This window comes from Taudactylus pleione, unplaced genomic scaffold (genome assembly GCF_031769625.1).
Source record: "Taudactylus pleione unplaced genomic scaffold, aTauple2 ptg000660l, whole genome shotgun sequence".
Lineage (NCBI taxonomy): Eukaryota > Metazoa > Chordata > Amphibia > Anura > Myobatrachidae > Taudactylus > Taudactylus pleione.
In genome coordinates, this window is record NW_028285062.1 from 811,833 (window position 1) to 824,456 (window position 12,624).

The following is a 12,624-nucleotide window of genomic DNA, read 5'->3' on the forward strand; positions in this document are numbered from 1 at the left end:
CCCCTTGTGTAACATTGCCTCACACGCGCTGTGCAGACAATTCACCTCGGATTGGACTTGTTAATGCCACTTTCAGATCTTTAAAACATGAAATAAGGGTTGATCGGTATTGTTACATGTACTGGCAACTTCCATGTTAATCTTACACTATACTGTAGAAAATATTATGCAATGGAGGATAATAGCGCTGTGTAGGGATTGTGAGTAACCAGTCGCACAGTCTGCGGCCAGCTGGTGCGAGATTGGTGACGTACTCCTGAAATGAGTGGTTCTGTTATTTTATATCTAATTAAAGTGCACCTGATGCCTGTACAGTGTGGCAGCCATTTTGTGGGCTGTACCAATTGTCATGGGAACACAGGAAACACAGAGGCCCCCGTGTCATATCTGCGTTGGGCACGGACACGTCCTTTGCCACAGTAAAATATGCGTCTTATGCAAATTTTCGCTGACAATTTTTTTAAAGTGAGACGCCCCACTTGCAGACTGTACATTTCCTTCTGCGAGCGTCTTTACACGCCACCATCGGACGCAGCCAGTCCTATGGCAAGTGCGGTATCTCAGTATGAGTATGGAATCCTGTGTGAGCGGCTGTGCATCTCTGGACGCAGCGGCTTTCAGTCACACACCTGCGCCGGCTTAGCCACCCCGTTACCTCCCAGGTACGTCTACTAAGATCCACAGACCCTGTGTCCGATTCTGTGCTGCGTCTCTGAGCGGTAACAATCAGGACGCATGCGTTGTGTGACTCAGGCGCCTGCGCAGACTTACATCAGCCAAATGCGTGTGCTATAGACACTGCGTCCACCTCTAATCATGGGCACTGACCCAATCACTTCCTCCATATGAGCAGAGAACCTGCCCATTACTGACCCGAGTAGGTGAGCGAGGATGGGTAACAGGGTGAGTGTCGGAGCAGCGGCCATGACTGGTGGTTGAGGTGAAAGGAAGGGTGTATGAGGCGGTGGCCCTAATTCACCGCCACATTCATCATTTCTTTCTCCTCTGTTCTGTAACTGCACTTTTTTTTGTTCTTTTCACTTGAAAAGTTTTGGTACAGAGGGCCTGATTCAGTCCCGCTCGCAACCGGGTCGATGGTGGCCCAGTGCGCACGTGCGCGAGCAAAAAGCACTCGCTCCTGGACTCATTACACTCGCTCCTGGACGATGTTGATCGACAGCTCGGCCCATTTTGTAGGTGTGGCGGGGGGGTGGCTTCACAAACGGAGGCGTTCCCATGCGAACGCCTGCCGTTTGTGGGCGGCCCCACTAACATCACCAGTGATGTCAGTGGGAGAGCTTCTGGCCACGAGACCCTACCACAAGGGTCTCGTCGCAAGCCCGATGGTCGCGATGGTCTTGACCATCGCGACCATCATCATGGCCGCTCGTTATAGCTGTGGGTGGTCAGGAGGCCGCTCCTAAAAAAACCCAGCGCCCGCCCTGATTCAGAGCGAGTGCTCGCTTTTTGCGAGTGCCTCTGAATCAGGCCCAGAGAACCTCATGGCTCCTTATCAATATCTAGGGGTGGGGTAAGGCCCCGATACCCCCATCCTCCTTAGGTCCCTTCTTCTGAGGCACTGGAGGAAGCTTTGGCAGAACCCAGGGTTGTGGCAAATGGGTGTCGCCCCCCCAAAGGTCCTCATGGTTCTAGGTTTGGGGGTAAAGGGGCCCTTCCTCTTTTGAGGTGACCTGGGAGCCGCACTTTCTGTCTAATGACGGAAAGCACCGTCCAGTAAGACATAAATAGGAACTGGCACAGTGGTTGCAGGTCCCCTCTGCTGCCCCCTATAACCTGCCACCTGAGGAACATCCCTGTGGCACTTGCTGCTGTCATCCATTTTATAGGACTTCTGGCAATTTTTTTTCCTTTTGAACTTCAGAGCCCATGAAGCAGCTACGCGCTGGCTGTGTGCCCCGCAGAGCTTACTATCTATTGTACCTGTATGTAATTATTAATGGTGAATAATACAGAGACCGAGGCTGCAATCACACAACCACCATTATTATTATGCAGCAATGAGGGGCTTATAGACAGGTGCAGCCAGCGCTACTGAGCCCCCTCCCCTCTCCATGTGCCGCAGCAGGTAGTGGGTGGGAGCAGGACAGGCAGTGAGCGGGTGTCCGAGCAAGTACACTAGTGTCTGCACCCACTACAGGGGGCATGTGTGCGGCTGCCGGGACTGGCACAGGGGGTGTGAGGGGGAGGGGGAGAAGCGGGAGGAGGGGATGTGGGGAGGAGGGTGTGCTCAGTGCTGCTCTGCCCCCTGCAGAGATGAGACTCTCATTGTTCAGCTATTAGCAATCTGCTCCCTCCAAGGGCACAAACAAGATGGGCTCTTCCCTATTGTACCACAACTAGCCCCCAGCATGGATATAACCATCTCCCAGCTCATGGAGCAGTTACTGGACAGCCCACTGGTGACCTGGGTGAGTGTCCGGCGGGTTTCTGGGGGCGCTGGAGGAAGGTTTGAGGACCCCTAAACGTCGTTACATTGTGGCTAATGATCTGTGCTGGGACCGAAGACTTATATTTGTATTTCAAAGTTTGCTCAAAGTTTTATAAACTTTTTTTGTTTTGTTCTGATCTCCAGACCCCTGTGTGTGTGTCAGGTTACTGCATGCAAAGTACATGCTACATGTGTGTATATTACCCCTACCCCCTGTGTGTGTGTTACTGCATTCAAAGTACATGCTACATGTGTGTAAATGACCCCTACCCCGTGTGTGTGTTACTGCATTCAAAGTACACGCTACATGTGTGTATATTACCCCTACCCCCTGTGTGTGTGTGTGTGTGTGTTACTGCATTCAAAGTACATGCTACATGTTTGTAAATGACCCCTACCCCGTGTGCGTGTGTTTCAGGTTACTGCATGCAAAGTACATGCTACATGTATGTAAATTACCCCTACCCCCTGTGTGTGTGTGTCAGGTTACTGCATGCAAAGTTCATGCTACATGTGTGTAACTTACCCCTACCCCCTGTGTGTGTGTCAGGTTGCTGCATGCAAACTACATGCTACATGTGTGTAATTGACTCCCACCCCCTGTGCTCAGACCACCTGTGGGGCCGCTGTATTTGCCTGAAAGGAAATGATTCTCAGGGCAGTGACCTTTTTGTTTTTCTGCTCTGTGTTTTGGGGGGAGCTGCCCACAGCTGAATGTACCCCCAATACTTCCAGCCCTCCCCCAGCCTATCTATACTTGCAGAACTGGGGCAACAAGCAGACGATAACACCCTGATAATGTCATTCTCACCCTCTGAAAGTTTATAGCCCGGTTACTATAATTCACTGGTAGGAAATGGGCTGTTCTGCCTGGGGCACAGGGTAACCCTGTGTGGTGACAGCACTATAGGTAATAGCTGAGGTATGTAATGTATTTTCACTGGACTGCACTTGGATTGTCAGCTCTTCAGGCCAGCGAAGCACATATGTGTAGAATGTAATACCCTATATAGGATCAGCATTTATCCATGGAGTGTCCTGAATTGGAATTTGCTTTTTTTTCTGCATTAATGATGTGTTGAAACTTGTTTTTATATTCTACTATAATGTATTTTCTATTGGAAGCCGCCAAAACTGATGACAGGTGCCATTCACTATAACTAGATTATTATTATTATTATTATTATTATTATTGTGATCTGATTGTGGCTACCAGGAATGGCCTTAGTAGGGACCTCTCCCACAGATTACAGGGCAGTGCTGCACCTCAACCATTATAAATCCTCCTGGTGAGTCTATGAATGTAATGTAATGTGAAACACCCTATTACACTGAGCACGAATAGTGATCGTCTTACTCCTTCTTCTGATCTCTTCTCAAGAACAAATGGGGTATTAGTTACAGCCCCAAATAACCAAAATGTCACTCCTTGTCCTCCACCCCCAGATGTGGTGTAAAATCCAGGTTCAGCACCGACTTACTAATGTGTAGTAAAGCATATACCCTGTCCCTGGTGTGTTAGCTAGCAGTAATCCCTGTATACACTACTCCTGCAGTGCTGCATCCTCTCATGCTTTTACTGTATAACAGGGGTTCTCATCTCTAGTAGTCATGTACCCCCAACTAGCCATGTTTTGTGGATGTCTTCAATCATACCCCAAGTAACTTATGTTTGCTGGGTCAGTAATGATCCCACCTGCTGCCACACACAGACATCCATAGAACATACATGACCTGCTGCCACACACAGACATCCATAGAACATACATGACCTGCTGCCACACACTGACATCCATAGAACATACATGACCTGCTGCCACGGACTGACATCCATAGAACATACATGACCTGCTGCCACGCACTGACATCCATAGAACATACATGACCTGCTGCCACACACTAACATCCATAGAACATACATGACCTGCTGCCACGCACTGACATCCATAGAACATACATGACCTGCTGCCACTCACTGACATCCATAGAACATACATGACCTGCTGCCACTCACTGACATCCATAGAACATACATGACCTGCTGCCACTCACTGACATCCATAGAACATACATGACCTGCTGCCACACACTGACATCCATAGAACATACATGACCTGCTGCCACACACTGACATCCATAGAACATGCATGACCTGCTGCCACACACTGACATCCATAGAACATACATGACCTGCTGCCGCACACAGACGTCCATAGAACATACATGACCTGTTGCTGTTATAATTTCACCTCTGCTGCAAACTTTAGCTAGGATCGCCATTCTGGAAAATGCACAGCGTGAATCGTATTTTGATGGCAAGTGGCGATTTTCCATCAACATAGATGGTTCTAATTACTACAGTATTCACTTTTGTTGTCTATTTTCATTAGAGAACGTGTATTAGCCAATAGAACTTTGTGTCCTGTGAAAATAGATTGTGGTGGTACTCCCAGTAACAGGAGTACAATGCGTTATCACCATTCTATTGAAATTTAAATGGAAATATGAAATGTGAAAGAATGTTTAGAATTTCTTAAATGGTCTTTAATGAAATTACTATCAATATTATGTTACATGTGTTTAAATTGTTATGTAGTATGTCCTTTTATTTGCTGTTTAAAGTAGAATATGTTTATGCTTTCTTAAATCAGCAATACTGTATTTATTTAATTTTTATTCCTTTAAATGGCAGCCGGTTTTGTACCATATTTTTTTTTTCTTTTTAAGCTATTCATATTACTCCCCCCCTCCTCCCATGAATCGTTACTGTATATCTTTTTAGACATTTCTCTGGAAAGAAAACAAGTATGTTGGACAGGTAGAGGAGCACAGGTCTCAGCATGGCTTGTTGGGGGAGGGGGGGATGTCACAGTGACAACAGAGGTCAGAGTTGTGTTTTAAAGTCTCCCTGCTCAGTACATCATGTGACTGTTGTAGTGACTTGACCCTATTGATACTCTGCAGATTATAAATCATTTAAAAGCAGCCTGAAGAAACAAACTAAGCAAAAATATTGATTACCAATAGTCTTCTGCTTTATACTGAGAAGAGACACATGGGATTGCTGCCATCAGCTGTGACAGGAATATAGGGCCTCATTCAGACCCACTCGCTAGATGCGATCGTTCGCATCCAGCGTATGCAAATTTTTCAAAGTGACGACATGGGAAGCGATCGCTCGCCAAGGCGTAAGCACACCCACTTTGGCTGTGCGAGCGATCGCTCTGTGTATGCAGACACCCATAAGCGTATGTTGAGACGCCCACTTGCGCACGTCATCTCCAGGGAAATGTATTAAAACATTGGTACATCGAGCACCATCGGTTGCTATCGCAGCGCTTGTGGTTGCCTTACCCTGCCGCAAGCACTGCCAGGACTTCAGTGTGAAAAATAGGCATGTGACGTGTACTATGACGCTGCCTGTTAATTATGCACGCCTTAGAAACGGCGTTGGAACACCAAGGCACGTCTGCGTTCGCACCTCCACTCCCCCGATATTAGTGTCCTGCCCCAGTTACCACCCACAAACGGCCTCTCCTGTCACTCATTTCCCTGGGTTTTCTTTGCTGGGCGAGCGAGCGGCCTGCGATCGCACAGAGTAGTTCACGCACGCGCAGAACGAAGCGTGCACATGCATGCTCGCAAACCATCGGGTCGCTTGCGAGCGCTGTGAATCAGGCCTTAGTCCTCTAACATCCTCAGACAGGGTAAATTCCAACTTTGTAATGTGTAGTGTTGATTCAATCAGAAAAACAATAGGGACTACATTACATGTGTTCTATAAAAGTGAGTTATCTTTAACCTAACCGCGCCACACCCTCACTGTAACGTAATAGAATATGGAGTCGCAGGAATGACCATACTAGGCCGCATTTCCATCCCTCCCCTGTGACAGGATGGCCCCCAAAGCACAGACCACACACACTGACACCAGTGTTTGACCTGCACACATGTTACTATGACTGTCTCTCTATGGCAGGGTCTATAAATGAGACAGGCTGTCACTCTGAGACAGGTGTGCTGGGGATAACGAATCTCCAGAGAGGGACTGAAATACTCCTTGCTGGGTTGGGGAGTCTTGGCGGAGGATCTGTCTCTGCAGGTTTTTTTGTGCTGGCCCTGGATTGTGATAATAACAATAGCGTCCTTCTCAGTTGCCGGCTTTTGTTTGCCTGTAACGGCTAGAATGCTAAGTGTCCTGGCTGCAGAGTCTGTGCGGGGAGGCTGCTGGCAGCAGGGGCAGGGTCTGTCTGCCAACCTCAGGCTATCGCTCTGCTGCCCCTGGTCTGCCGTAACAACGTCCAAGTGATTCCCTGCATGAGAGAGGACGGTGGGGGCTCCCAGAATCGTAAAGAGCCACAAGAGGCTCCTAAAAACTACCATGGTCTACTATAAACACCGCAGCGTCTCTTGAGTCGGTGAAGCTTCCACACTTAGGGGCTTATTTAGAGTCGGTCCCATTTACACCAAGGGACGCTGCTGTAACATGTGTTCTATAACGTAGCGCATTTACATGTTTGTTTTCAGCTGCGCCTATCTTACAATGTACAGTATGTACAATGATGGGCGAAGATCTGAGGAAACTTGTTGTTTGGGGATTTAGCTGTCATAGGAATTACTAAAGAAAACCAGCTTTCCCCCTCAGTGTCCCCGCAGGTCGTACATGGCATCTTCAGATCTGCCGTGTTGTAGGGCAGATCTGACAATCTCAGTCACGATGCACTGGGATAGTTAGGAGGAGCGATGCACTGGGATAGTTAGGAGGCGCGATGCACTGGGATAGTTTGGAGGCGCGATGCACTGGAATAGTTAGGAGGAGCGATGCACTGGGATAGTTAGGAGGCACGATGCACTGGGATAGTTAGGAGGAGCGATGCACTGGGATAGTTAGGAGGAGCGATGCACTGGGATAGTTAGGAGGAGCGATGCACTGGAATAGTTAGGAGGCGCGATGCACTGGAATAGTTAGGAGGCGCGATAGATCGTTTGTCACATTGGACACTTTTTACACCAAATCGTGCCCACGACTGCCGGGGAGCTGCTGGGGAGAGTTCAAGGGGAAATCTGACACAATGTTGGATCGTGACCACATCGCCAAGTGTGTAGGCACCTTGAAACTGGCGAAAATGTCCTGCCCATGTTGCAGTATATCCCTGTGAACAATAATTGGAATAGCTCAGTGTGTGTTGCGGCAATAAATGGATAAAATATAGATTTTAGTGTTCTCTCCTGCTTCCAGCAAGTCCTGGCAGCGCTAAACGGCTTGCGTATGCTGGCGTTTGAGGAACAACAGTTGTCAGCATTCCCGTGGCTGCCAGGACACGGAGGGGCCTATTTATCATTGAATGTTTGTGGCATATACCCCCAAAACACCCACTTTCGGGGATTATGCTGCAAATATTAAGGAGGGATCTCGGCAGAAATCTCCATATCTGCCGCGGTCCCGTCCATCTCTGTCAGCAGCTGCAGCTCTCGTAGGTTTCTATGGGGGGCTGCGAAGCTGTCCGCTTTACCAAGCTCCGCAATGCGTGGTCCCAGCAGCTAACGCCATCTTCGGATTACGGTAGCTCCTGTCGCCTTTGGGCTACATTTTGGCAAACTTACCAGGAGAAAGTTTCTCTGGAACACGTCCTCCGGCAATGGCTGCCGCACCTGCAAGGTCAGTAGGCCACACATGCGCGGAAGTTCCCACAAAGGAATAGTAACCGCTGAGGTGATCACTTCACTCCTAATACATCGCAGGGACCCTCCATGTGTTATTTCATACAGTCTGTGAGTATATAATGTTTTATTGCCGTGAATAGCAGGGACAAGAAATTACAATTTGTCAGCACTAAGACCAGATAATTGATAAATATGCCCCGAAGAGTTTCTCCTGGCCAGGCCTCAACGCTAGAGGCTGCGCATATCACGCACTAGTATACGGAGCGGCGTCACTCTGAGCTCTTGCGTCCTTGCTGGCTGTCAGATCAGTTTCGCAGTTAGTCCTAGGTACGGTGACTTGTTTTATGTTGTGTACATAAAATGATTGGTGAGTTAGGGGGTCTATTTACTAAGCTGTGGATGGAGATAAAGTCCCAACCTATCTGCTACTAACTGTCATTTTTTTTAAAAACTACCTGTGACATGGCAGTTAGGAGCTGATTGCTTGGGACTTTGGGCCTGATTCAGACCCGGACGCTATTTGCGCCCGCTCGCTGGCTAAAAGGGGCCGGCTATTTAAATCATGTGCTCGCACTGCGTCGCGTAAAGCCGCCCACTAAGTAATAGCGAGCGGCCGCACTATGCGCTCGCACCTGTATAAAGACGCCCCTTTGCCACTCGCAACACACGTCATCTCCGGCAGTTGTAGGATTAATCGGGAACATCGAGAGCCATCGGAGCTGCTCGCAGCGCTTGTGGTAGCCTAATCCCGCCACAACAGTGCGAGCAGTTCAGGCTAAAATACAACCCAGTCACATGTGTAATGACGCTGCTTTGCTAATTATGCACGCCCATTAAACGCCGTTCTGACGGTCGGGCACGCCTGCGTTCGCACATCCACACCCCCGTTTACAAGCACCTTCCCCTGTTACCACCCACAAACGGCACTATCGGTCACTCAAAATAGCGGCCCGACTGCGGGCTACGGGCGAGCACTTTCCCATCGCAATGACTGGTTCGCGCACGCGCATTGCGACTCATGCGCAGATTGCGAAAAATCGCTAAATGCGAGCTCAGCATAGCGTCCGGGTCTGAATCAGGCCCTTTATTATTATTATTATTATTATTATTATTATTATTATCGTTTATATAGCGCCAGAAGTGTTCTGCAGCGCCTCACAAAGTACATAACCAAAAGAGTGACAATACAATGCAGGACAAGGACATGGATAATATACATTTCTTCACTGGTGACCATAACACCCACATAAGCAACAGCATAAGCAGCCAAGTGTTAGGTGCCCTAGTGGGGAGGAAGAAGTAGATGAAAATAAAGTAAGGAGAAGCACAAGAGGGTAGAGGGCCCTGCTCACAAGAGCTTACATTCACTTTAACTCCATCCAAAGCTTAGTAAATAGACCCCTTCGTGTAGTACACAGTGTGCAGTCTGGGTAGAGAATTGGGAGCTATGGAGGTGATTTGGAGGTAAATTATAAACCTTAAAGCAGCCACAAATATATAAGTTCTAGGGACACCGTGCTAGCACCAGGTACCACTCCTACACCTGATAGGGCCAGAATGTGACCGTCTCCGACAGGTGCTCCCAGATTTATGGTGTCTCATATGTAACCTGCACCACCAGCCATTACGTTATCCTAGTGGAATGTGTTCTGCTCCAGGTCAGGGCTGTGACTTCATTTTCTACCTTTGGAATTGTGTGTAATCTGCCTGCATTCCGTCCCCTCACTCTCCGTTTTCTCTCCTCTTACTCCTGTAGGTGAAAACCTTCGGCCCGTGCGGCAGCGAGAATGAAAATAAGCTGTCTATTTACATGGATCTTGTAGACGGCGTGTTCCTCAATAAGATCATGCTTCAGATGTAAGTAAATGATGTTTCAGACGTCAAACGTCTTATAATGAGTCCCGGCTGTGATAGGTGTCACTAAACATTTATACACATTTTATATTGGTGTTTGTTTTTTATGTGTTTTTGCTGTCGAGCAGTTTAGTGCAGGTGGAACTTGTTTTTGTTGCTCATGCGTGTTGGACGGACTCCTCCCTTATAGGTGCTTGTTGCTGGGTAAAGATGGAATGATTCGTGTTTGCAGGACACTTGTGGGAGGAACTTGTGAGAGAGAGGTCTGCTTTGCGGTGCCTCTGGCCTCCTTAGGGGAAGTATTATCATTTCTGAGGCCTCTCATTACAAACCTGTGACATTTAAAAGAGTAATACTTTGTGTTAAAAAATAAATCTCTCCTCTACGTTGTCAGTCTTTCTTTGACAAAATTGCATGTTACAACCATTTGATCACTGCCCAGAAGTCAGAAATTAAATGTTTGTGATGTTATACAGAAACCTCTCTTCCTCCCTGCCAGACCCAGGTGTTGGGCGCTATTTGTGGCATGCAGACCCAGATGTTGGGTGCTATTCGTGGCATGTAGACCCAGCTGTTGGGTGCTATTCGTGGCATGCAGACCCAGGTGTTGGGTGCTATTCGTGGCATGTAGACCCAGGTGTTGGGTGCTATTCGTGGCATGTAGACCCAGGTGTTGGGTGCTATTCGTGGTATGCAGACCCAGGTGTTGGGTGCTATTCGTAGCATGTAGACCCAGGTGTTGGGTGCTATTCGTGGCATGCAGACCCAGGTGTTGGGTGCTATTCGTGGTATGCAGACCCAGGTGTTGGGTGCTATTCGTGGCATGTAGACCCAGGTGTTGGGTGCTATTCGTGGCATGTAGACCCAGGTGTTGGGTGCTATTCGTGGCATGTAGACTCAGGTTTCTTTAGCTGCTGTCCAGTCTCTGTGGCTATTATTCTGCTGCCTCAGGGCTATTCGTGGCATGTAGACCCAGGTGTTGGGTGCTATTCGTGGCATGTAGACTCAGGTGTTGGGTGCTGTTCGTGGCATGTAGACCCAGGTGTTGGGTGCTGTTCGTGGCATGTAGACCCAGGTGTTGGGTGCTATTCGTGGCATGTAGACTCAGGTGTTGGGTGCTATTCGTGGCATGTAGACTCAGGTGTTGGGTGCTATTTGTGGCATGTAGACCCAGGTGTTGGGTGCTATTCGTGGCATGTAGACTCAGGTGTTAGGTGCTATTTGTGGCATGAAGACCCAGGTGTTGGGTGCTATTTGTGGCATGTAGACCCAGGTGTTGGGTGCTATTCGTGGCATGTAGACTCAGGTGTTAGGTGCTATTTGTGGCATGTAGACTCAGGTGTTAGGTGCTATTTGCGGCATGAAGACCCAGGTGTTGGGTGCTATTCGTGGCATGTAGACTCAGGTGTTGGGTGCTATTTGTGGCATGTAGACTCAGGTGTTGGGTGCTATTTGTGGCATGTAGACTCAGGTGTTGGGTGCTGTTCGTGGCATGTAGACCCAGGTGTTGGGTGCTGTTCGTGGCATGTAGACCCAGGTGTTGGGTGCTGTTCGTGGCATGTAGACCCAGGTGTTGGGTGCTATTCGTGGCATGTAGACTCAGGTGTTAGGTGCTATTTGTGGCATGTAGACTCAGGTGTTAGGTGCTATTTGTGGCATGAAGACCCAGGTGTTGGGTGCTATTCGTGGCATGTAGACTCAGGTGTTGGGTGCTATTTGTGGCATGTAGACTCAGGTGTTGGGTGCTATTTGTGGCATGTAGACTCAGGTGTTGGGTGCTATTCGTGGCATGTAGACTCAGGTGTTGGGTGCTATTTGTGGCATGTAGACTCAGGTGTTGGGTGCTATTCGTGGCATGTAGACTCAGGTGTTTGGTGCTATTCGTGGCATGTAGCAACCAGTGCATGTATCAGGCTCTAGTTCGTGGACATAGAGAAGAGACTCATTGTTGTCAGCTGTGTAAATCTCTGGGCTTTATCATACCGACCCAAATAGCCACAGAGACTGGACAGCAGCTAAGGAAACCTTTATTCAGTATTGATTACTGGCCCTTAAACACCTCGCTGCTAATTATCTCCCCTTAGCCAGGATTTGCTCCTTCATCTGGATGGTACAATGGGGCTTCGTGCTTTGCTTTCAGCTGCAGATGCTCCTCCAGATCTGAGTCACTAACCGGTACCTCGCACAGGCCGCGTATGAATGTATTTCCATCACGAAAGCTGTAACTTGCATCTAAACCACTTCCTTTCCTGCTGAGAATCAGCCGCGTGTGGCGACGCATTATGCTGTACGATGACACAGATCCATCACTTTGTATCTTCCTGATCCCTGTATTAATGTATAATCACTGTCCTCATTCTGCGTTAATGGTTTCCTCAGCCTAAAGGTGCGTTTCTCAGTATAACCAGGTGCCTCTGGCTCATTGCGTCCCATTCTTTCTTGAATCACAGCGCCCTAGAGTATCAGCATTTGTTTTCACACACCCAAAAGTTTCTTCCTTCATTAGACTATTTTCTCACTAGTTTTCTCAGTAACTTGTGCTGATCTGTCACCTTGGGGTCAGTTATGTGTTATTGCGCTTCTGATTGTCCACATATCATATGATAGAAAAGACCAATGCTGGTGGCTGCAAGTCACATTGGCCATACATTTGGTTT

General features: G+C 48.3%; 1 protein-coding gene across 2 annotated transcripts in view; it reads left to right on the top strand.

Moving 5' to 3' along the window:
- The first annotated feature begins 2,247 nt into the window (after positions 1-2,247).
- Positions 2,248-12,624, top strand: part of CCDC88C (coiled-coil and HOOK domain protein 88C) — a 101,774-nt gene continuing 91,397 nt past the window's right edge. For both annotated transcript variants that reach the window (XM_088455544.1, XM_088455543.1), the window contains exons 1-2: positions 2,248-2,429; positions 9,870-9,970. In XM_088455544.1, the coding sequence (XP_088311670.1) occupies positions 2,370-2,429; positions 9,870-9,970 (161 nt within the window). In that variant the 5' untranslated portion in view covers positions 2,248-2,369. The remainder of the gene's footprint in view (positions 2,430-9,869; positions 9,971-12,624) is intronic.